Source organism: Fusarium falciforme, chromosome 12, assembly GCF_026873545.1.
Source record: "Fusarium falciforme chromosome 12, complete sequence".
Classification (NCBI taxonomy): Eukaryota; Fungi; Ascomycota; class Sordariomycetes; order Hypocreales; family Nectriaceae; genus Fusarium; species Fusarium falciforme.
The window spans coordinates 2,372,278-2,396,185 of NC_070555.1; the positions used below are offsets into that span (position 1 = coordinate 2,372,278).

General features: G+C 51.0%; 8 protein-coding genes and 1 pseudogene across 9 annotated transcripts, besides 1 other annotated feature; 4 read left to right on the forward strand and 5 right to left on the reverse strand.

The window, feature by feature from the left end:
* Positions 1 to 103: 103 nt before the first annotated feature.
* Positions 104 to 1,184, forward strand: NCS54_01452800 (annotated as a pseudogene). Its single transcript has 3 exons — positions 104 to 527; positions 576 to 1,078; positions 1,137 to 1,184.
* Positions 104 to 1,184: a sequence feature.
* Positions 1,185 to 1,659: 475 nt separating this feature from the next.
* On the forward strand, positions 1,660 to 3,161 carry NCS54_01452900 (Hypothetical protein; the record flags this gene model as incomplete). Its single annotated transcript, XM_053159675.1, has 2 exons — positions 1,660 to 2,235; positions 2,289 to 3,161. 2 exons carry the CDS (start codon positions 1,660 to 1,662, stop codon positions 3,159 to 3,161), a joined length of 1,449 nt encoding a protein of 482 aa, XP_053015650.1.
* Positions 3,162 to 3,473: 312 nt separating this feature from the next.
* NCS54_01453000 (Hypothetical protein) lies at positions 3,474 to 3,980 on the reverse strand (the record flags this gene model as incomplete). The annotated part of the gene is made up of 4 exons (XM_053159676.1): positions 3,474 to 3,552; positions 3,613 to 3,684; positions 3,739 to 3,800; positions 3,855 to 3,980. The coding sequence occupies 4 exons, from the start codon at positions 3,978 to 3,980 to the stop codon at positions 3,474 to 3,476; spliced, it is 339 nt and encodes a 112-aa protein (XP_053015651.1).
* A 1,232-nt stretch (positions 3,981 to 5,212) lies between these two features.
* Positions 5,213 to 6,268, reverse strand: NCS54_01453100 (Hypothetical protein; the record flags this gene model as incomplete). Its single annotated transcript, XM_053159677.1, has 2 exons — positions 5,213 to 5,613; positions 5,668 to 6,268. 2 exons carry the CDS (start codon positions 6,266 to 6,268, stop codon positions 5,213 to 5,215), a joined length of 1,002 nt encoding a protein of 333 aa, XP_053015652.1.
* Positions 6,269 to 7,317: 1,049 nt separating this feature from the next.
* NCS54_01453200 (MFS domain-containing protein) lies at positions 7,318 to 9,352 on the reverse strand (the record flags this gene model as incomplete). Its single annotated transcript, XM_053159678.1, has 8 exons — positions 7,318 to 7,541; positions 7,598 to 7,726; positions 7,781 to 7,981; positions 8,035 to 8,382; positions 8,437 to 8,746; positions 8,819 to 9,024; positions 9,087 to 9,153; positions 9,206 to 9,352. 8 exons carry the CDS (start codon positions 9,350 to 9,352, stop codon positions 7,318 to 7,320), a joined length of 1,632 nt encoding a protein of 543 aa, XP_053015653.1.
* Positions 9,353 to 10,221: 869 nt separating this feature from the next.
* On the forward strand, positions 10,222 to 11,811 carry NCS54_01453300 (Hypothetical protein; the record flags this gene model as incomplete). Its single annotated transcript, XM_053159679.1, has 2 exons — positions 10,222 to 11,532; positions 11,587 to 11,811. 2 exons carry the CDS (start codon positions 10,222 to 10,224, stop codon positions 11,809 to 11,811), a joined length of 1,536 nt encoding a protein of 511 aa, XP_053015654.1.
* Positions 11,812 to 12,476: 665 nt separating this feature from the next.
* NCS54_01453400 (Alpha-L-rhamnosidase) lies at positions 12,477 to 15,248 on the forward strand (the record flags this gene model as incomplete). The annotated part of the gene is made up of 3 exons (XM_053159680.1): positions 12,477 to 13,681; positions 13,736 to 14,756; positions 14,814 to 15,248. 3 exons carry the CDS (start codon positions 12,477 to 12,479, stop codon positions 15,246 to 15,248), a joined length of 2,661 nt encoding a protein of 886 aa, XP_053015655.1.
* A 1,764-nt stretch (positions 15,249 to 17,012) lies between these two features.
* NCS54_01453500 (Phosphate transporter) lies at positions 17,013 to 18,982 on the reverse strand (the record flags this gene model as incomplete). Its single annotated transcript, XM_053159681.1, has 3 exons — positions 17,013 to 17,296; positions 17,346 to 18,809; positions 18,904 to 18,982. The coding sequence occupies 3 exons, from the start codon at positions 18,980 to 18,982 to the stop codon at positions 17,013 to 17,015; spliced, it is 1,827 nt and encodes a 608-aa protein (XP_053015656.1).
* Positions 18,983 to 21,962: 2,980 nt separating this feature from the next.
* NCS54_01453600 (Hypothetical protein) lies at positions 21,963 to 23,189 on the reverse strand (the record flags this gene model as incomplete). Its single annotated transcript, XM_053159682.1, has 6 exons — positions 21,963 to 22,068; positions 22,118 to 22,290; positions 22,339 to 22,441; positions 22,499 to 22,657; positions 22,713 to 22,913; positions 23,032 to 23,189. The coding sequence occupies 6 exons, from the start codon at positions 23,187 to 23,189 to the stop codon at positions 21,963 to 21,965; spliced, it is 900 nt and encodes a 299-aa protein (XP_053015657.1).
* Between the last annotated feature and the right edge of the window lie 719 nt (positions 23,190 to 23,908).

The following is a 23,908-nucleotide window of genomic DNA, read 5'->3' on the forward strand; positions in this document are numbered from 1 at the left end:
AGATCAACCATCGGATGATACCCATCTTCCCCTCAAAAGGCGGGGTTACAATTGATTCATAATCCAGCCCAAATTGGAAGCTCTTTGTTTCAACATCAAAGCACGAGCAACATTCAGTATACGCGTCATGCCAGCCAAGCCGTCTTTCGATTCTCTACCGTTGAGAAAAGATGGCCCACATGGCAATGCCTGGGGTCTCTTTGGTGACAAAGATGAGTGCGGAATGCTTAACCTGTTGACCCCCGAGAAGACGGCAAAAGCAGCGGCAGAAATTCGCGATGGTGTTCGAGTGTCTACCGACTGGCCTCTGAATCGAATGTCGAGACCTTGCTTTGGACGGGCGCCTTTTGAGCATAATATTAAGAACAAGGCCCCGCGCGCTGTCAATGATGACACTTTGACATTTAACACGCAGAGCAGCTCGCAGTGGGATGGGTTCCGTCATTATGCGTACCAGAAGGAGAAGCTGTGGTTTAACGGAAAGACGTTTGATGACATTCTCTCAACAACCGTTAACGGGACTCAAGGTACGATAGTGAGAAAATCTCAAAGAGACAGCGACTAATTGACGGTAGCCTGGGTCGAGCGAGGAGGCATCGTCGGTCGCGGAGTTTTATTAGACTACGCAGCATGGGCAGATGCCAAGAACATTGAGATCAAGGCATTCGAAACAAACTCGATAACAGTTTCAACCCTCAAAGAAGTCGCGAGCAGCCAGGGCACCACCTTTGAAGAGGGCGACATTCTCTTTATCCGAACAGGCTGGACGCGCGCCTACGACAAGTTATCCGACGACGAATGCAAGACACTGGCAGATTACAAAACCCCACCAGCCATCGGTATTGAATCCTCGGAGGAGACGCTGCGGTGGTTATGGGACCAGTCCTTTGCGGCTGTGGCAGGTGATCATCCGTCCATGGAGGCATGGCCCTGTCAGAACCAAGACTTTTGGCTACACGAGTGGCTTCTGGCTGGATGGGGGATGCCAATCGGGGAGCTTTTTGATTTGGAGCAGCTGAGCCAGGAGTGTCAGAAACGTGGCCGATGGTCCTTTTTCTTCTCCAGCATGCCGCTCAAGGTACGTGTTAGAGAAGCATCCAGATGGCGAGAAGGATTGCTAATGTTGGCCAACTTAGGTGCCTGGAGGTGTTGCTAGCCCACCGAACGGGGTTGCAATCTTTTAACTAGTGACTTTATGGAAGGATATACGACGAAGCCGTGCTTATGATAATATCACTTTTATTGATTGCACTTGTCAGCTTCCACTACGTTCCATTTATTCGCGACACCTTAGACGCAGCAGATGATGCCTTTCCTATCCCCGTCAGCTTGAGAGAGTGTCTGATATTTCCAATAAAGTACTGTCATTGCACATTCGTGAGCCAAGATGTAGGTATTATGCATTTGATCATGTGCGTTTGGTCAATTCAACCTACAGACTCTCCTCTGACGCCGAGTCCGGCGCAAACTCGGGACAACCCTGTTTTAGCCAGAACCAACACACACCGTGGTCAGAGCTTAAACTGCTGCCTACAAATCCTGTTGCCTCGCTCAGATTTTTCACAGCTCCATTTGTACAGACTTGAAACTCGCGGCTCTAGACACATGTCGCGCATCCAACCCGTATCCGTACATCTGAGGGCGCTCACAACCTTGGCAATGCCGCTCTGCAAGAGTTTGACTCTTGCGCACACCAGGCCGAAAGGTGAAGATTTCGAATCATGGCATCGTTCTCTCAACCTGCAGAACGCCGCACAACAAGTCCATCACGTCATCATTCATTCTACGCCCGATGATCTCGAATTGAGGCGAGACTACAAGGTCTGGCAGCGCTGGGAAGAGAAAGACGGCCAATATCCCGCCTTTGAGACCGCCATTAACCGCATCACCGAGCTCCCACATCTGAAAGCTCTTGAGCTTCGATTCAGCGATCGATGTCAAGTAATCGCCGATAAAGATCCATTCTCGGATCATGTCGAAGAGGCCGAATCGCGCATCAACACGCTCAAAGCCGTCTTTGGAGCTTTGGACAAGCGAGCCGCCAATCCCAAGAATTCCGCTGTCCGATCTCTCACCATTGAGAACTTGCAAAATCTCCCAATCCCGAATTTCACAAAGTCGAATGCCTTTAGGAATGTCATGAAGGACGTCAAGGAGCTACACCTGTCCATAGCGACTGAGTATAACAAGCATGGTCCTGATCGTGACGTCTACAAAGACGAACGTCAGACTTTTGTGAGATCTGAGCACAAGTCCAGACATAAATAATAGATACTGACAAGTCCCAGGAGCCCTTTTTGCAGACAGAGCTGCTTGCACCCATCGCTCACAATCTCACTGCTCTCACCTTGAAGTTCGACCAAGAATGGGGTACCGTCCCAGGCCAGTTCGACGGTCGCAATCTTTTATTCCCTAAACTCGAGTCTTTGACATTAGAAAACTTTGTAATTGGGCACCATGATCACATTGACTGGGTCTACTCTCAAAAGACACTAAAGAGCCTACACCTAAAAGACGTTCGCATCGCCTCGTACCTCCTCGTCGAAGAAGAGAGCATCGAAAAATGGGGCCTACGGACAGACGACTGGAAGAGTTGGCCCCGTGGTGCTTTTGGCCACGAAGCCGATAATGCCAGAGTCTTTACCTTTTCTGGCACCTGGGAGACTGTCTTTGACTCTATCCGAACTAGCCTCTCCAATCTCGTCGACTTTCGTCTTTACGACCAGACATATGGGATCATCGAAAACAACTCCAAGGCTTTCAACAAGGGAGTTTCGCCCCAGAGGTATATTGCGTTTAGTGAATGGATCTTGCCGAGTCCGTGGATCGAGGCAGAGAGTGACGGTGAGTTGTTAGAATTTTCAGAAGCCTGGCCCGAAGATGAATTGGATGATGAGAAGGAGGAGCAGATGGCGGCTGAGGATGCCACGTTGAATCCAGCTAGCAACAACGAAGAGGGTGACAAGAGGGCGTTGGATGAATTACTCGAAGCGGTGAAACAGAGGCAGGGGCAAATGCGATTGCGGGACGACTCAGCCATGCCATACGGAACAGTTGGGTCACTAGATGGATCTCAAGGATCAACTGACTACCACTTGTTTTTCAGAGGCTCGACAGACTATGTGGCGCGTATTTGCTGGAAGAAGACTTGTCTGAAGTAGCAATGGTTCAACTCATAGAACGTTGGAAATGGAAATTGGTTTCGGCTCAATGCCTCCAGGGCCCGCGTCCATGGCGGACCGTTGTGTGAATCACATATTCTCAGCGATGTCTGTAAAAGAGGGCTTCCGCCATAATCACGAAAGAAAAGAGGTTAGTGATGCATGCTAGGGTTAAAAGTCGATAGCTTGAGATGCCGTGATCATCACAAAATCATAAACGAGCGAAGTCACAAGAATCATTGCGCATAGTTCAACCTGTCATTTCCTCACAGTATTCATCTTCTACGCTACGGGTTACCTCGGTTGACTGAATCATTCGTAGTCCGGAATTTCTTCGATTCTCACGCCAGAAAGTCCCTTCAGCTTTTGAACACCTTCAGCACTGAGGGGTCTGTATGTAGTCTCCGGTTAGCCTACGAACCTGGCCAAGGCTAGACGCCGATGTACTTACGGGGAAAACCCAATGGGAGGCAGCGACTTGGTTTCGATCCAGGCCTCCTCGCCAGTGTCCTGCTGGATGATTCTGTGCAGGAAAACATGTTAGACAAAATTGACGATACTATTAAGCACAACCTACTCCCTCAGTTGCTTGTTGAATTGTTGAAAGTCTTCAATAGTGTGGTAGGTATAGCGAACTTTCTGCGAATACAGTCAGACCCAGCTTAAACGAAGGCAAAAGTCGTAATGACGTACCACGCGGTCGGCCATGTTGATAGTAAAAGCAGGGACTAGTAACTGGTTTTTGATCGAAATTGTTTGGAAGGTGAATGATTTGAATGAGACCATCTCGGGGCCTTCCTCACTCTTTATACCCGTCATTGATACAAATCTCCTAGTACCAAGCCAAACCCAAATTACGCAACAGGCTGATTGTCTCGTCAATAGAAAATTAATTCGCTACAACCCAAAGCCTCCAAGACATGTCTTAAGCAGGTGACCCAATCCAAAGCTTCAGGACGTCAACATGTCTTTCACGAGCTTTGTCTCACTTTCAGCTGCCGCAGATCTTTAACACATCCGTCCTGGCGAGCATCGAGAAAAGAGGGGAAGCTTTGGGAATTGCCGGAGCTACGGACGGTCTCTGCCGCTCCCAGCCAACCTTTCCGTTCCTATCTTTATCTGAGGAACGCTAAGAAGCATAATTAGAGACAAGAGGAAGATCGGCGGATGACGCGAGACGCCACGATACCTTTACGGTACTGTCGTCAAATGGGCTCTTGCTGCAATGAACATGTGCTTTGAAAACATCGATCGCCCAAGCGTGAAGTGACGTACTACAGGCAATCATCAATATTCAGGAAGCGAGACCGGCAATCTTCGCGCGAGCTCAGTGATGACGGTCTTTTTCATGTGCATCACTCATTGCGACGACGCCTCCCAATAAACGACCTTCGAGAACGGCAAAGAATCGAAGCCCTCTCAAATTTTGTAAATAAATCTGCACACGATATTTCATGACCATGGCTCTAATGGAAAAGGGTCCTTCAGATGAATTTACCATTCATTATGTCTCCTCAGCCATCATTAGGAGAGGATAACCTAAGGCCTTCATATAGGTATTTGGTTGTTTCATGACCCACGTGCTATCTGCCAGCTGGGAACGATAACCCAACTGACTGGATTGCGTAATAATCTTTCAAAGATCACCTAGTGATTTTCCATGCCTACTCAGGAAACGATATGCTATTATATACTGCTGGTTATGCGTTCTTCTGGCACTTACTCTTGGATGAGGCTCGATGAGATTAGCCTAGCGGATGAGTTTTCAAGCAGGTTCTACCGTCATATCTGTTGTCTCGGCAATACATGACCTTGCAGGCGATTGGTAGGACAGACTCATGTGAGAGGGATGTTAAACATTAAGGAGATCACGAGAGGGTTCGAGTCGACTTGCCGTTCTATTCACATGGAAGAGACCGCCGACTATGGTGAGACTATTTAAGAGTAACAGGATAGTATTGATAAAATGGTATAAACATCATAGCACCCTTACTACTATATATCCATTCATCCCCTCTAACATCTTCCTCGAAATTGTTGGTCGTACAATCTTAAACCAGCTCCCATAGCAACACGCCGAGAATCATGGCCGACAGAACAACCCCCGGTACACGGACACTACCAGCAGCATCCTTGTCATCAGAATTCTGACTGTTAGTCTTGTCGTCATCTTCATTGCTGTCATCGGAGCTCGTCTCCTTCAGCTTAGTGCAGACAAACTCAACACTAATGTCGTCGGTTGTTGTATTCCGCACCGCATCGTTGGTCTCACTGTCTCGTGCAGGATAGCGCATCAAGATTGCCACAGCCGCCTTTCGCTCTTGGAATGCAAGCTCTCTCTTGTCGTACATGGTTCTTGAGTAGGTGAATGACTTGTTTCCAGAGGGCAATGCAGCATCGGTACTGTGTTGGTCCCATGGACTGACTTTTGGTGGTGCTTCGGATGCGAGCACTAGACAGTGATGTCAGTGTTTGGAGGCTAAAGCAATGGAGCAAGACAACTTACGCATCGTGTTAAAGTCCGTGTTTTGATTGAGTGTGTCCATTCGGGGTTGCAGCTTCTCCCAGGTCGAGAAAAAGTCCTTGGGGCAAACCTCAAGAATTGAATCCGCTTCATCGTTTAGATTGAGCAAGGGCGCTCCAAATTGTTGATCATCATCCCACAGTTCGCGAAGGGTGCTGTTGATCTTCTCAAGGCACTTTGTTCCCAGGAGTCCTTCGCATCCATTGTGTCCCCCTCCGATTTTGTTTGTGGTGTTGGTAAAGAACACGTTCATCTCGGTGAGCATGAGAAGATCAGTATTGTTCAGCGATATCGAGTCGTACTCGAGCCACCATCCCACCAATGTCGCCTTTCGGTCCTTGACCTTATTGGGGTCCATCAAAGGTTCAATGTCAGAAATATCGGTGCCATTGATCCCGTCAACCGCGTAGACAAACTTGGCCCCTTTGGAGAGTAGTGGAGGCCAGGTGAAGTCGACTGAAGCCGTCTGATCGGGGTTGATGCAAGATGTCTCGCCATCATACCAGTTGTTCTTGCTATAGTCGCAAGTTCCAGATTGTAGAGCTGAAGCGCCTACAGCGAGGAGAGACAGTGTTAGCCGCATTTTTATAACAATAACTTGTGACTAGTAATCGTGCCACACGGCCATGGAAGCACCAGGTGATGCCCTATTATATGCTGGAATCGACATCAGCCTGTCGAGACCCCTGCAAGATCCCCACCCTACGAGTCGAGGAAGTCTGTTTCAGAAACCAAGCATAAATTAAAGGCAAAATAAGACGGGCAGTCATTAGACCGCATTGCCTACTCTCCTCTGCGCTGTTCAGTCAATACACATCGAACGCTCTCTTGCATGAATTGGGAACAGCCCTGAGAGCCGTGACCGGCAAACGAGACAGACATCGTTCTACAACTTTGCGTTTGGCCTCTCAACTTTGCTCTTATTAGCAGCTTGATTGTCAAGGTGTTTCTGGTCATGGGCAGTGGGTAGCCAGACTTTAACCCTAAGTCCTAAAAACCAGTGTGCTGGCACAAGTCTTCATTTTGATGTTGAATTTCACAACGACACCAATCAGCCGTCGAGACAAGGTCTGGGTCTCAGCGCCGTGCCTTTCCCTGTCCGATAAATGCGACAAGCATGGCCACCCTTTCCCCATTGCGAAGGGTTGAGGTGCATTAGGTATTTTCAGCCACTGCCGCATAGCCGTTGATGAGTGCAGGCCGTGCAACAAATGCCTGTAACTTTCACTGAGGCAATTTCTTCAAAGGCCTAGACCATGTGACTCCCTAACGTGTTTTGAAACCAATCTCCAGGATCCCAATGAGGCAAGTGGAGGACTACCGGATTCGGAAGTGATCGGATTCACTTGATCAATGGAATGAGGCCAAACAATGCAGAAGACACCAGGGTCCTGCGATGTGTAAAAAAAAAAGATGGCATTTTCCTTCAGACACCGTGCTCCTCTTGCCTGGTCTATCCTGTGAGCGTGGGCAATTCCCTGCTCTCTCCTTTATCTCGTTGAGTATAAGAAGATTATCTCAGACCCATGCCCTCACCATCCTCCATACGCTACAATCTAAGCACCCAACAGCCTCCTCTCATCCACCCCATTCAATACATCAGGTCTTTATCGTGTGTATGGCTAGAAGTTATTACGCAGTCGGATGGTCGTTAACATGGGCAGCTTTCTGCACATCGGTAACGTACTTGCGCATCTTTCGAGCAGGGACATGTTTCTCATACATTTCATCCATCTCGGCTGGATTCCGCTGCGAAGGCTCGGGCACATAAAAGTAGACAACAAGAGTAGTCACCAATCCAGTGCCGAAAAACAGCCATGCTGTTTTATAGTTCCAGTCAGCACCATTGGTGTCCACTGGTTCAATCAATTAGCAATGTTTTCCCCTTATTCATCAAGTCACGCCAACTTACGCATGAGAGGAACTGTGGTGTTGAAGGTGAGACCAAAAACAACTGACGATGCTGCTGCCACGCCGGCAGTACGAGCGCGAAGCTTTTGCGACGCTACTTCGCCAACAAAAGCCCATCCAATGCTGCCAACTAGTGGAATAAGGTTAACAAATGGGAAGATTGGAACATTTGGGCATGACCTACGAGCTTTATTAAAGAAGGCCCAAACGCAAGCAACGAAGATGAGGAGGTTTTGAATCGGTGTCGTCTTGTTTACGAAGCCGAGGATTCCGACTACCATCATGCTCAACGAGCAGCCGATAACAGAGACAAATGTAGGACTTCTTCGACCAGCCTTGTCGGAAATGAGGATCAAAGCCAATGCGGAGACGAGCTGGATAATAGCTGCAAAGGGATAAGGTTAGTCAAGTTCTGGGAGGTGGTTGCAAGAAGCTTACTCAAAATGGTGGATATGAGGAAAGCGTTATCAAAGCCACTCTGCTTAAAGAATAAGCTTGCGTAGGTGTTTAAGAAAGAAAGGCCGGTCAGTTGCTGGGCACAGGCCGGCAGGGCGGCGCCAAGGGTCCTGCGAGCATTGGAGCCCTTGAAGCAAGCCAAATAGGTTGTGACGATGTCGGCAAAAGACTTGTCGTTCAGCCCATTTTCCTCTCGTAGGTTCCTTTCCTCAAGTATCGTGTTTTTGATGATGGCGTACTCTGTCTCGACGTCGTAATCTTGCACGTGACCGTTGACACGCTTCAGTGTCTTCTTGCCTAGCTCGTCTTGATCCCTCTCCGCATAGTAGGCTACAAATCAGTCAGCTTCACAGGAACCAAACAATGGAAGGCATAGTCTCTTACCGGGGGTCTCTGGAAGCCAAATGAATATTGGCAGCATCAGGCCTAGGAAGCCCCACTGAGTCAAGATGGGAGTTTTGTAATCCAGCGGGTTGACGGCATGCATGATTGTGAGAATCATGGGAGCCAAGAAGTTGCCGATGGTGTTCCAGAATCCATAAGTGAGTACCATGGCGCCTCGAATATTGACAGGAGACCATTCTGTGATGTAGACGGGCAATGTCGCCTGGAGTGCACCAATCCCGGCTCCAGCTAGAAGTTTGGCTCCCGCCCAATCCTTCCAGTCACGAACGACGGTTTCGATAGCAATAGACTAGATAAAATGACAACATTAGAATACCAACGTTTCTGTGCTTTGGGGGTTCTCGTCTGATCGGGGACTTACCGCTGCTAGTATCACCCAGAGAACATACAATGTCTGCTTGCGTCCAATCCTGTCTGAAACAGGGTTGAGTAAGAGCATGCCCAAGATCTGACCCAGAGACTGCAGAGCGCCCCAGAGAGCGGTATACTGAGCTTTCAGCACATATTCTCCTTCATCGTTCAGGAATCCGACGTGGTTGATAAACCCTTGGTTGGCAATAATATTTCCTAGTGCGTGGTTAGATCTGTATAGGCCGCTCGTTCAACAAGTCAGGATGCTGAGAACTCACCATTGAGATTGATTTGGAAGCCATCACAGGCAGCAGCAATACAAAGAAGATTGCAAACAAGAACAGCCTGCAACAGAGTAAGCTCAGGCAAGTCAGACACGGGGTTGTGAGTACGCTACCTTTCGAAATCTCCATGCGGAAGCTCGTAGGCCAAGTTTGTCGTGACTCGACTTGAGGGCAACGCCCTCGTGTCTCTCAACGCAGCGCACGGAACTGCCAGGCTTGGTGTACATGTCATTGTCGTTATCCAGTATGCCAGTTGTCATTGTGACGGTCAGGGTGTTGAACGCAACGAGGGCTCTGGCTGGGAGAAAAGCTGAGTGGAATTATTCGAATGAGATGAAAACTCTGCCTGAAGACAATCTCGGTGGGAAGGAGGAAGTATCCGAGTCTTTTAAACCATGCCTCCAATGACCTCAAGACCAGCCAAGGTTCTAGGCCATTCGGATGCCCCATACACTTCCCCGCAACCCCAAACATTACTTACCTACTTTATGTCCCGGGGAAATGGCTACAACGTGGGGAAAGTGATCCCCTGAGTTGGGATACATGTGGTTGAGTTAAGTTTTTTACTCGTAAGCGAACTTGTGGCGCAAGTAGTGTGATACTGGTCGTGTCTTGCTCAGAGCATCATTGGGCAGAACTTGCCCCAAGACTGTAAGTTACAGGGCGGAACAATTGTGGCTCTTGGTTGTTGGCCCCGCAGTTACCCCGTCCCCCGCTCGTCGGTAGTTCGGTTTGTTGCTACTGCAGTTGCTCACACGATTCCAGCTTCAACACGATTTACCCACCGCATCTCGGACTCTTCCATGAGGCATTTCCCCTCACTTTTGTCACCCGGACAATGGTCAGCTCACATGCATGCGATCACTGCAAGAGACGCAAAGTAAAATGCAACGGCGCAGATCCTTGCTCTCGGTGCAGCCGTTCCGGCATCCCTTGCGAGCGCCGAACTATCCTTCGACGACGCGGTCCACGGGTTGCAAAACGCCCCACAGATGTCCCTGAGATTCTTCCGCAAAGACGGCCCTGCGTGGGTAACCAGAGACATGGAGATTCTGGTCACGATCCGTTGCTCTTCGCGCCAGTGCCTGTACGGGACGACGGGCTTGGGGGCAGTTCTGCGAGGACGAGGATGAGCTCCGTTCCCGCAGTGATTCATACATTCGTCGATTCGCCTTGCTCCGTCACATCCACACCGGGTAACATCTTCTGGGACGAGTTTCTCCATATCAGAAGACGCTTCATGTCCCGATTCAACTCATTACAGGGTCTTTCTGGCAACATAGAGCAAGTGGCACACGAATGTATCGATTTGTTCATGCAATTCCTCTTTCCCAACACCCCGATTGCCCATGAACCAACACTCAGAGCCGGTATTCTTCTTCTTGGAGACGAACTCCCAGATTGTCCCTCTACGGAGAGTCCCAGCCCCGAAACCCTTACGCTCATGGCGCTGTTGAGGCGCTTCACCCTCATCACGGCGCTATGTGCCCATATTATCTCGGTTGTCCCTGAGAGCCTTTTCCAAAATCCGAAATCGTTGTCTGATATATTCTTTGAAGCCTCCAAGTCAATGCTGAGGGTCTACGAAGCCTATGATCTCGAGCATCCTGATTCGACCTCACTCACAATTCGAATGTGGCATTCATCCTACGCCCAAAACACTACTGGAAAGGTGGGTGCCTCCTGGCACTACCACACAGAGGCTTGCTGCCTTGCGCAGAGAATGCGATTGTTCGATGAGGCCTCTATTTCCCGCCCTTCCCAGATCGAGTCTCAGCTCCTTCGCATCAACTTCTGGCATCTATACCTTGCTGAAAAGACTCAAGTCGCTTTCAAAACTCGGCCACCCATCATTGACGAGAGGATATGCGGCGGCATCACCCTTCAAGAGAGAGGTGATGAGGTGGTGCCATTTCTCGATTCCTCCCGAGAGGCGAATCAAGCCGATCTCGAATCTCGCATCTTTGTTGGATTCCACCTTCGACGGAGAATCTCAGCAGCGGCAGCTAGCCTTATAATCGATATTGCCAGTCACACACGACATGCCGAGACGAACTCGCCATCGACGATAAGTTCGGATAGAACCGATCAAGATATTAATTCCCTGATCGAAAGATATCTCAAATTTACAGCGCTGGTCAATGAAGTGCCACCGTGGGTTCGACGGCCAGACGGGGACAAAAATCCAGATGTTCACGAAAGCGTTCGGGCCTACAAAACGACCTGTTTCTGGGCGCAGCGGAGCAATATAATGACAATCTTCCACTGCATGAGACTGCTAATATTGCAAACATGCATCGACCACGGCCTTCTGATGGTAATTGGACTCAGCGAGAGCCCACTCTCTTGGGCAAGTCGAAAGCTTGAGATCATACGGGATTTCCTAGATGACCTGCAGGGCACTCCATTCATATGCATCGCGGCACAAGGAGAGACAGCGGTCTGTGAAGTCTTTTTCTCTGATTCATCTCCCATAGCTAATTCATTCTGGTAGGTGGACAAGGTTAGGCGCGTAGGTGCCATATTGCTCGAACTTCTTCACAACTCAGATAACGCAACCATTAGGGCACAGGCCGAAATGCTCTTTAGCGCCTTGCTCGACATTCTATCTAGGCTGGATTCAAAAGCGAGTGAGGGACTGGAGTTTCCTAGTGCCTTGATTCAAGATGCTCAAAATTGGTGTAATCCTACGACGGTTAGCTCTGGGGGCTCAGTCTGAACGTTGCACAAACTCATTGTGTAACTATTGCCATTGGTAGCCTAAAGCATGATTAAGAAACACTACGGTGAATTTCTTAGACAAGGGAGAGAGTTCAGGGGTGCCCGGATCATATTCATCCATCTACAGCCGAAGCGCCTTGTAGATGTCAAGACATCTCGTAGGAGATGCTGGGGCTCCTCGCCATGCGACTAATGCAGGGCACTAGATCACGACCATGGGTTCTACATCCTCGACTGGCATGCTCGAGAGGCTGAGTTCCTGGAGTGAGCACGCGTGATTCCGACGGCCTGGTCCAGGACCGCGGATCCACAATTCCTCCGCTCCAACCTCCGCTCTCGATTCCCGAGGGACGGAGTCGGGGTTTCTATGGGGCTCCGTATTCAGCTCGGTCCCCTTTCCCCCGCAATAGAACCGCAAGTTCCAGGTATGAGTCTGGCGTCGACTCTCCGAGATTCAAACCCGTTTTAATGGCGTCTCCAGTATTCAGATAGGTCCCCCATACCAGCAACTATAAAGCAGGCAACGCTTGAACTTGAGTCTCGGAGATTATTCAGACCATTTCCTATCCTTTCATTGCCCCCCTTTTTTTGTCCTTCTTTTCTGCCGTTAATGGTCTCGACATTACCCGTATCCTTGTTGTCTTGTCCTTTCAGTCCACAATCATGGGAGACCTCAGTCAAGACTTCCCGTCATGCACGGAAGAAATCACGATCGCCGAGCTGAAGGCGGAACACTATCAAAATGGGTTTGGGATATTCCATCCTGCACCCAGACTGTCGTGGCGATTTTCCGCAACCACTGTGCGCGACTGGAAGCAGTCAGCTTATGAGATTGTCATCAAGCGGCGAGGAAAGACAGAGTCTTTCCGAGTCGATTCGTCTAAATCTTCACTTGTACCTTGGCCGTCATCGGCGTTGGTTTCGAGAGAAGCCGTTCACATCAGTGTACGAGCTACTGGCACAAACGGAGTGCAGACAGGTTGGGCGGAGCTTAGAGCCGAGGCTGCCCTCTTGAAGCGAAACGATTGGGAGGCAAGCTTGATAAGTGGCCCACCTCAAGATGCCGACAAGCCTAAGCCGCCATTTCGCATGAGGAAGACCTTTGCATACGACGGCGGGCCTGCTCGTTTTTATGCCACCGCCCACGGCATCTATCAAGTGGAAATCAACGGCCATGTGGTTGGCGATCAAGTGCTTTCTCCCGGGTGGCAGTCATATCGACACCGACTACACTACCAGACGTATGACGTTACCAGATATTTGCTTCCAGGACACAATACGATCGGAGTGTATCTAGGTGAAGGCTGGTTTGCTGGAAGGCTCGGACGCCCAGGAGTCTCCAACATATGGGGGGACCGGTTGGGGTTTCTAGGTCAGCTTGAGGCGAATGGCCAGGTCATTTGCCGAACTGACCACACCTGGGAGGTCCTCGTCGACGGTCCTGTCCTCAGTTCCGAGATTTACAACGGCGAAGTCTATGACAGCAGACAACATGACCCGTTTTGGGCCACTCCTCAGGCATCTTCCGGCAAGCTTTACCCTTCTGTTGAGGTTCTTCCGTTTCCAGGAGCCGTTTTGATAGCGCCTGAAGCGCCTCCTGTTCGTCGTGTCCTGGAGCTGCAGCCGCAAAGACTCATCACAACATCGAGCGGAAAGAAGGTCCTAGACTTTGGGCAGAATCTGGCTGGTTGGCTGAGGGTGAATATCGACATTCCTGGGACAGGAACTGTTACCATTCGACATGCAGAAGTCATGGAACATGGTGAACTAGGAACGAGACCACTGAGAACGGCCAGGGCGAGCACCTTGATACACCTGGGAGGTCAGACGCGCGGGTACGAACCAAAGTTCACATTCTATGGTTTTAGGTAAGTTCCCATGCGTCACTCGTTGCATTGAATTCTTCTAACGGTTTAATGCAGATACGCGGAAGTGACGGGCTACGACGCCTGCAGCCTCTCCGACTTCACAGCGATTGTGATTTCTTCAGATCTTCGCAGGACTGGAACATTTGAATGCTCCCATGATCATATCAACAAGCTTCACGAAAACACTATATGGTCAATGCGGGGAAACTTTATTTCTGTCCCTACGGATTGCCCCCAACGCGACGAGCGGTTAGGGTGGACAGGCGATATTCAGGTCTTCACCCCCACCGCAAGTTTCCTTTACGATACAGCGGCGTTCATCGGAGGCTGGCTCCAGGACGTCGAGGCCGATCAGGGAGACCTAGGAGGGGTCGTTCCTAACGTCGTTCCCTCCATCCCTATGCCTCCGAAGCATAATGAAAAGAAGGCTATGGCAGCTTGGGGTGACACTGTGATTCTCACACCGTGGGATCTATACCACTTCTTCGGAGACGAACAGCATTTAAGGAAGCAATGGGATAGTATGAAATTGTGGCTCAACAAGGGGATCCCTCGTGACGAGCGGGGGAGTTATTCCACCGAGATGCCTCAGTTCGGCGATTGGCTCGACCCTCGGTCTCCGCCTGCTCTTCCTGGGCACACACCCACTGATCCGTACTTGGTTGCCAATGCCTACTTGGTTCATGCCACCGAAGTTGCTTCCAAAGTCGCTGGTCGGTTGGGCGAAGTTGAAGACGCGCAGCGCTACCGAAACGACGCGCGGAGGTTACGCAAGCTGTTCCGAGACGAATACATTTCGCCCAAGGGAAGGCTTTCGTCAGACACTCAGACGAGCTACGTCCTGGCTCTCCACTTTAACCTCCTGGATAGTGAGGTTGAAATACAGACTGCGCGGTCCAGACTTGACTGGCTGACCAGATGGGAAGCCTTCAAGATCAACACTGGGTTTGTGGGGACGCCGCACATCCTACCTACCTTGGCCAATGTCGACATGGTGGGCACAGCATATAGGATGCTTCAGGAACGCGACTGTCCTAGCTGGCTGTATCCTATCACGATGGGCGCAACCACAATTGTAAGTACCATCTCTTGCCCCCAACATGCCTCCATTGTTCCTGACCGTGCTATGCAGTGGGAGCGTTGGAACTCCATGCTCCCCGACGGGTCCATCAATCCCGGCCAAATGACGTCTTTCAACCACTATGCTCTGGGCGCCGTATGCCACTTTCTCCATGCATACGTGGCTGGTTTGTCTTCGGCCTCACCTGGTTGGGAGTCCGCCATCATCCGTCCACGGCCTGGTGGTACAATCCGATGGGCTCGGGCCACGTATGACTCGCCCGTAGGACCGTACAGTGTGTATTGGAGGTGTGAATCAGGCGTCATGAAGACGAATGTATCAATTCCACCAAACGGCGAAGCGCATGTAGTTCTGCCTGGGATTGATGCCGTCGTTGGCAGCGGAGAATATTCTTATGAGACGGAGTGGCATGAGGATTTGACATGGCCTCCACAAATTATCCAGGGTGCACAGGGAGCTCCTGTTGAGGCTATGTATGTCCCTTGACAGATAGTACTGGGAATAGAAAAAGTTCTATCTGCCTGATTTCCGTGACAAGGCTCTTTTACGAGAAAAGGAGATTCTCTGTGAAACTTGGAAGTATATTGGGTGATGAAAGTTCCAGAGACACTGGCTGATGATGAGGACTACCTTTTCTCTCGAATGCCTAGCAATGTCTGCGACAGACGAGCTGGGAACAACTAGGACGATAGTCGGCATCTTCATCTTGAGTGTTAACGGAAGAGAAAGCTAAACATGTTCTCGTCTGAAAGTGATTTATCGCGTACGTTTCTTGTGTTTGGCAATAGGAGTAGTGATGCAAAAGAGAACAACCTCAACCCACCGAAAAGCGCACCACACCATGCTCTACCCAGCATGAGGCACCTGTGCTTGCAGTATTTTACCTAATACTAATCTTATCAAGTTTTCTGGTCTCTCGTTAGGCTTTTTTGGCAATTTTTGGTGTGAGCGATAAGCGTTGTTGAGAGCTGAAGTTGCTCTGAGTACATGGAACTACCAATATCCAAGGCCGCATACACGCGTTGACTCTACCTTTAGAATGAAATAGCCGGACATGCCGGATGTGATGGTGTAATCTAGTAGTTGTTGGTTTCATCATACAAGTGTGGCGAGTAACTCTAATGACTGACTCGGACTTCCCCCACAGACGAACGCCCAAATGCAAGGATCTTTGGGTGTATTCGGTGAACATTTGTGGGATTTTCCAAACAAATGACTTGTAAGAGCGATTTACCCCTGTTCCGGAAGGATCACGCCAGTCTTCGTGGGGTGAGGGTCGCTTTCTTGGCAAGACTGGCATAGTTCATTTGGTCTCTGCCTAATCGCTCAAGCGACTATGAGATAGGTCAACAACTAGCACGCATACGAAAGTAATAGGACTAGTCTAAGCTTGTCTTTAAAAGATACAACGTTCTATTAATCTCAGGGCCGAGCGAGCATCTAGCAAAGGCGAGCACGTGTGCGTATGCCATGTCGGGTTAGGGGTAATCGTTCGACAGAGAAACTGTTGGCCTGCTAAACCATGGCATTTCCCCTCCCTGCAAGACTCACGTGTGTCAGTCCAGGGGAGAGTCTTGGAAGATACATTTACCTGCGCCAAGCTGATGCCAAGGAACCGGTGGGAGGTTGCCAAGATGCAACCTCGAGGGGGTGTGAGGGTGATACTACGATACCCGGGACAAGGATTTGGGTGGCTTGCCAAGGACGATATTCTGCATGGAAGAAAGGGCCAAGAGTTTTGCCATACTACTTGATTCAGGGATGCATAGACGTCGGTTGAGTGGGCATGGGGGCGATCCCATTGCAGTATCATGTCGTGTGCAGCCTCGAGAAGGGCCAACGTACCAGCTACACGGTGTCTACAGCATTGTACACGGTGCTACGTATCTAAACCAGCTGACCACTGCTCTAATATGTATTTTCTGGAACTTGATTACATGGCTTGTTTGTGCCGCCTGCTGAAAAGTCGAGAACAAAGCGCGGCGCTGAGATCTTTTTCTGCCGTCGCAATAGATATTCACTGTCAAATCATCACAGAATCTTTCAGGCAATGTAGTTCGGGGTTTCAACTCCGTCAATTAAAGGTCTTAAAGTAAATACTGGCAACAAATTCCGATCTCGGTATCTTTCTATGCATATCAAGCCCGCTTTTCTAATTTCATATCATGTGTACTGTGCCACTTCTCCGTGGCGTTCTAAAAGAGAGACCGAGCTTCAAGCTCAAACAGGTTGAGAGGATAGAGTGTGGGTTTAAAAGTGAGGGGCGTTGAGGGCAAGACCCATGAGACAGCCACCGATGAGACCGGCGATGGGGATGGTCATGATCCAGGAGAAGACCAAGAGGAAGACTCGCTTCCAGTTGACGGCGCTCAGGCTGCCGTTGCAGAGACCGACACCGACGGTGGCACCAGTGATGCACATGGAGGTGGAGACGGGGAGCTTGTACTGGGAGAAGACGAGGACGGTGATGGCGGCACCCATCTCCATGGAGGAGCCACGGCTGGGGGAGTGGTAGGTGATCTTGTTACCCATAACTATTGTCTGTTAGTGGAAGTTTCAAGTATACAGTGGAGTGATGCTTACCCTTCATGATGTTGTATCCGTAGGTGATGAAACCAATGCAAATGGTGGCGGCGACAATACCAATCTGCCAGAGAGGGACATCGGCCTTCTTCTCGGCAGGCTTGCCAGAGTGCCAAGCAGCGTACATACCAGCCCAGACACCGACAGCGTTACCGACATCGTTGGCACCGTGAGCGAAGGAAGCAGTGCAGGCAGTGATGATCTGAACGAAAGAGTACAGGTACTCAACCTCGTTGGAGTACTTGGGGGCCTTGGCGTAGACGCGAGCCATGCGCTTACCCTCGGGAGTACCCTCGATACCGATCTGAGCAGTGTGGATGTCGTAGTGGGCACCATAGAGGAGAGCGACGACGATCTGGGCGGGGATGCGCTTGACGATGGCGATCAGGTTGTGAGTCTCGTGGATGGAACCGGCACCGATGGGGTTGGCGTGGAGAGTGCGCATAGCCCAGCCAAGAGGACCACGGGACTTGCGGAGCTTGGCGTGGTGCTTCTCAGTGTTCTCACGAAGCATTCGCTGGTAGCCCTCCTGAGTAGACTCGGCAAGGTTGAGGGTGTGCTTCTCGTTGGTGACCTCATGGGCGGGGTGGGCGGGGGTGATCTCATCGTCGTTGCTGCCCTTCTTGGGGTCGTACTGGGTCTCGGAGTCCTGGTTGGAGGCCTGGTCGTCCTCGGCGTCGTGCTGGATGACGGCGTAGTTGGGGACACGGGCGTTCTCAGCATCAGGAGGAGCAGGGCGCTTGAACAGGAGGGGTCCTTGCCAGGCATCCCACCAGCGGAGGGTGTAGTCGCGCTTGATGACGACAGCGTGCACGAAGGGGACGAAGAAGATGGCAGACAGGATGAACAGACCGAAGCCGACACCCAGGGTGACGGAAGCGATGTACCAGGCGGGCTTCTCAGTGAGACCAAGGCGGGGAGAACCCTTGTAGACGATAGAGAGCGTGCAGATAGTACCGGCGATCAGGAAGAAGAAGGGAGAGGTCCAGACAGCCCAGGGGACAGGGTTCTTGCGGACGTGGACAACAAGCTTAACAAGCATGAAGATGATGGCACCGAAGCAGCCGGCGATGGCGGGAGCCATACCGAGACCAGCAAAGATGGCACCGAGACCCTGGCCGCCGTTCCAGCCCCATTGGACCTTGCTAGCACCGACGGTAGCGATACCAACACCAGCGAGCGAGGAAATGAGAGAGTAGGTCGAAGAGACGTGGGCATTGTGTCGGGTGCACCACATAACCCAGAGAGAGGCACCGGCGGAGGCACAGGCGAAGGCGAGAAGCTGGACGCCGGCGTTGTCACGGAAGGCCTCCATGGGGATGATACCGTTCTTGATGGTCGAGGCGGTTCGGGCGCCGACTGTGAGGGCGCCGAGGAGTTCGAAGATACAGCAGAGGATCATGGCGCCTCGGTAGGTAACCGAGCGCGATGAGACGCTGGTAGCCCAAGCGTTGGCGACATCGTCTGGAGGGGAAAGATGTTAGTGAATTGTGTCGATGGGTGTGATGCGTCATAGGCGCCAGGGTGAGAGGAGGGGAAGTAGAGGGGAGCTACTTACTGGCACCGTTGTTGTAGGCCTCGAGCAGGGCGAAGCAAGTGCCTAGGGCAAAGACGTAGGTGTAAGCCTCGAGCACCATCTTGACTGGTTTGGCTTTTTTGTTCGGGAAAGAAGGAGAAAGGAAGCCAAGCAGTCGAATGAGGGTGTGCTGCTGATGGTGGATGGAGAAGAAAGGGATGCTCGAGCAAGAAGAAGAGGATAAATCGAGGGTCTCAGACAGCTTCTTTTAAACTCTCGGGGGCACTGGAGCTTTGCCTGCAGGACTGTCGATACCACCCCCACCTCGGACGCTACCCGCAGTCGAGAAGGCGCTGCAGCAGAGACAAAGTGCCCTCGGTGAGACGATCTGGCTACCGATTACTTGGTGTAGACACCCAGCGCCGAAGCCACGCAGCAGTGGGAAGCGTGCTGGTTTGCCGCATTGGGCGTTCCCCTGTCAGTGTGCTCCCCGGGTGGTACATTTAAGCATAACCCTATGAGATTCGTTCAACACCCCACGTGGGCAAGATCTGAAGCTAAAGACGCTTCATGATTGGGTCAGTGCTCGTCGGAAGCTGTGCAGGGGGGGTGTGGGTGTGGCTTCGCCACGGCGTCCGCCATCAGACACCATCACCAGGGTCGAGATCCAATGGCGAGGCTTCCAGGCAGACACTCCCATCTGCCAAGTCGCGTGGAGCCGTCTTGGTCAAGTCTTGTCGATCGCCCAGAAGTTGTGCTTGATCCGAGGAGCCGCAGCCCCTGCTCAGAGGGAGAGAGCGTCGCGTGCGTGAGGATACAGCGCTGGTTTTTAGCTTCAGCTCCCCGAAGAGCTTCAATTTAGGCATGATTGATGATGCGAGGCAAAAACTATGCTTAAAGTCAAAGGGGAGGGACACACACACGAGCAGTTATGGACACGTGGGGCAAGACACTGCTCAGTCGGTGGTCTTTGCCTGGTCCTTTTTTGTCATATTTTTTCCTAGTTGACCAAGAAACTCCATCCTTCATCTAGAAACTCGTACGTAGGTTTCGCACGTACATTGTTTCGTGCGTGCCCAAATCTCCATCTTCTGGCTTGGCATCTTGGCGCACGCACACACACGCAAGACAAGACAAGACCTCTGTGAAAAAAAAAATCTAGACTGCCCACGCCGTTACCAAACACCACCAAGAGAGATCCACCGTCGGTCTCCAAACACGGTTAGTAGGCCCCAGGGCTCGCGCTGGCCGGGCTCCGTCCGACTCTGGGCACCAGCTGGGGTTAAGCTTACCCTGTTTAGGCGCTCCGTTGGCCCCTTCTAGCCATGCCTCCGGTGAGACGGGGTTTTTTGAAAAGTTCCCTCAAGCTCGGTCGCCCAAACAGCAGGGAGGCAATGGCCACTTGTAACGGGCACATGGGGCATTGCTGCGATCTTATAGGAAGATGAACCGTTCGTCCAGATCCCCGGACAAGCAATAGCTGGAGAAGCCTAGGTCGAAAGATTGGGGAAAAAAGTGGCGAGACTTTTTTGTCTCCAAGCACGTGAATCCTCCATTTGATCCTCGCGTTCCTCCAAGGCGCACTCCCACGAGTCCATTCAGAGACGAGGCCTTTCACCGAGGAACCGCCACAACGAAGCCGCCCACTTGACGAACCTCTTCTCGTATACCGAGTACGACTGATTGAGGTAAATAAGCTTTGATCACGCGTTGGTTATTCTCAATCGTCGTTGTGAGGCAGTGGAAACGGTTGCTCCCCCCACTTTGTCTAGAACCTTGACTTGGTCAATGTCTCGCCTCACATTCTTGAGTGATTGTCACAGTCAGACAGTTAACAATTAATTGCCACAGTCTTGAGGTCATCTCGAGATTGTTATCAAAGTCGGCAATGGTTGCCGTTTGCCAAGCTGCCAAGTTCGCTAACATCGGGAACACCATTGTGCTGGGATGCCATCGGATCGCTGGCCGTCTTGGCCGTTCGTTATGTGACTGTCACCCGTTCATATAGTCCATTTTGCCTTGGCCGTTCCTTGCACCCACGGGGACCAGAGGTGGCGCCTACATTGGGTGCAGCGACGCGCCCCAGACGCCAGCCGAGCTGACCTCGCATGACACCCCTAGCCAGCGGCACGACCGTCGACAGATCCCCTTGATTTGTTCTGCTCCACTTGTATCTAATTCATGACGTGCGTTATGCATGAGCTATAGCGGGATAGCCGTGCGACGAGTCGAGAGGCCACGCCGTAGCGGCGAGTTGATGGATCAGCCAACTGGTCCACTGGTTGTTGGTGATTACATCTGATTTGGGGTGTTGTAGCGCAGGATTGGCACTCGTCTGATCCCTGTCGCATATTCAATGTGAGAGATGATTGCCACAGTGACCATTCACATCGCAGATGTCAGCGGGTGCTGTCATTGTGTGTAGATCTTGGGTCGTTGGTGTTGAGGCCATCACCAAGACATTGCTGATCATGTCGATAGTTGCAAGTAGGACTCACTTCCGCCACCATGATAGCCAATTTTCGATAACGGTTTGGTTTTTTTTCTACGGAGATCTGGGTTGTAGACATTTAATCTTGATGATGTTTGTCCTGTGAAGCTTTTTGTGCCTACATCTGAAATCTTTGAGATGGCGGCTCACCACTGTCTCATCAACACTCTCACCCAGCAACACCACAAGACGGAAATTCGCCGTTAAGTGAGATCCTCTAGAGTTGAAATGCGATTAGAAAAGCCTATCGGCTCAATTCTCTTCATTTTTGTCACAATTCACATGCTTATCTTCACATTGACGTGGCTCAACGAGGACAACAGCCGGATGAAGCCTCGTTACCCTACACCTCGAGTGAAAACAGGCCCAAGAGATTGACACTCCCTTGTGGATGCCACATCCTTGCAAGCTGATATCCCATCATGCATTATTGGCCATCCCGCCTTTAAAGCTGAACAGCGGCATCTCCGCTCCCTGCGACATCGCATGAACCAATCCACCAGACCCGTGGGCACCCCTAGCCTCCTGGGTCGATCTGGCATGAGAGAGCTAGGCCCAGGCTATTCTCTCCTGGGAATAGTCACCCGGACTCTCCATATTCTAGACGCAGTCAGTCGCCAAGGCTATCCTCAAATAACTTTTGCAGGCGCGGACCCTCGCTGTCGGCGACATCTGCACTGGTCCGTACCGACCCGAAGGGATGATAGGGGAAGAGTCTGGGCAATCTCAGTCGATGTAACATGATCTGATTGTCTCTTGCCTTACCCATATTCTGGAACGAAGGTTATGACACTGTCGGGGTCTCTCTGCGCCCTCGACTTGATGATTCGGATCCAGAGCTTCTCGAAGAAAGCACGTTCAGCTGCGAAGACCGGGTTCAGTGGCTCTGGGCACTGGGTGGACTGTGTCGTACCAATGCGCGTATGGATGTGATACACCTGTAAAACGCGTCAGAGAGTTCTCGGTTAACGTGGTGGTGCACCGACATGAGGGATGACTCTGTCCAATAGCTCCTGGTCTTCTTCGGCGACGTCGAGGAATCTCTCGCAACCAACAATCCAGTGTGAGAAGTCGCCCGTAATGCGAAGTCTGCCAAGGTGAGTCAATTGGTGCAAAAAACTGACAGAGAAATGTGACAGCACGCACTCTGGCACCCTCTGAAGCACATAGTCTGTCACGTATGGGCTGAACAGCCCCCGGTTTCGATGCGTTTCGTGGCAGACTCTTCCTTCGAAGCCCAATTCCTTATCGATCGGAATAGTCCCCTTGAAGAAGTAAGTAGCCTGTTCCCACGACCAAATATCCCTTTATTTATGCCTTGTCAGTTTACAGCCACTTTTAGTACACCGTGACGACTTACGCTCCCGACTGCGCGTTGATCTTGACCGGGTCGAGTACTTGCGCTCGCCGAAGCTCCTCCCGATATCCCTCGAGATGAATATCAGGCGTGAGGTTGCGCGGTCGCGGACCACGGTATCGATGCCACGCAGAGAAGATTCTATCAATATCAATCGATGGAAGGATTGTCAGCGAGCTTTTGGGAGACTTACGTGATGCTGATCTTCAAACCCAGGCCATCACAAAGTTCCCGCACCTCCCGCCGTTGATCCTCGTTCAAGTCATAAGGAACCATCTCCACGCCGTCTGTCAATCTCGAATTAATAACTCAAACGCGTAACTTGAAGGCCTGCGGAAAGTCTTCATGCGCCGCAAGCCGTGATATTGTTGACTTACCGTAACCGAGTTTCTTCCATTCCACAAACAGCGGTTTCCAGGCCTCGAAATTCTCACCTGGCTCAACGCCCCAGGTAGACCTAAATCGTTCGATACGGACCATATTGAATCGGTATTCGGCTAGCCTGAGGGCGAAAGCTGTGTAGTTGTGAGACTGGTGTGTCGTCGTATTGCTTGACTCATAGCCCGATGATGGTGCTTGTGAGGTGGTTAGGCTGGATTGGAGCAATATATATTACCCTCCTCTCCCTCCGACACCGGGATCCAAGCTCTTTTGCATTGCCAGGAGCCTGTGATTATTGGCTCCGATAGACATGCCCGGCATAAGACGGCCATCAGTTCGAGGATGACGGTGGATTTCCTCTTTTGGACCTGAAGACGGGCTTCTTTGTTCCGGCATCCCTGGACGCAATTATAGAGAGCCCGGAGGAATCAGGAATAGAGATGATTCGGAACTGATTTGTACTAAGCTTTTTTACAATCTTCTTAGCTCTTTTAAAGATTAATTGCGACTCCGAATCTCGAAAGGTCTTTTCATGTCCCCGCTCGCCTCGCCGCCGACGAATCCACCCTGAGCTCCGTCTATAGCCGTCAGGTATTAGGTGCTCTTCTAATGAACAAAACAAAATGTAGTGAATTTTACGACGGAAATACTCAGTAATGGACCTCATTAAAGGAGTGATGGTGCAACGTGGTACCATTCTATTAGGGACGTCACCACTTGGCGCAAGGTTGATGAGAGTTCCCCCCAACGACCAGTAAAGGACTGTAGGTATCTCAAAGAACTCAGAGACGAGACTCAAGCACACCAAAATCCATTCA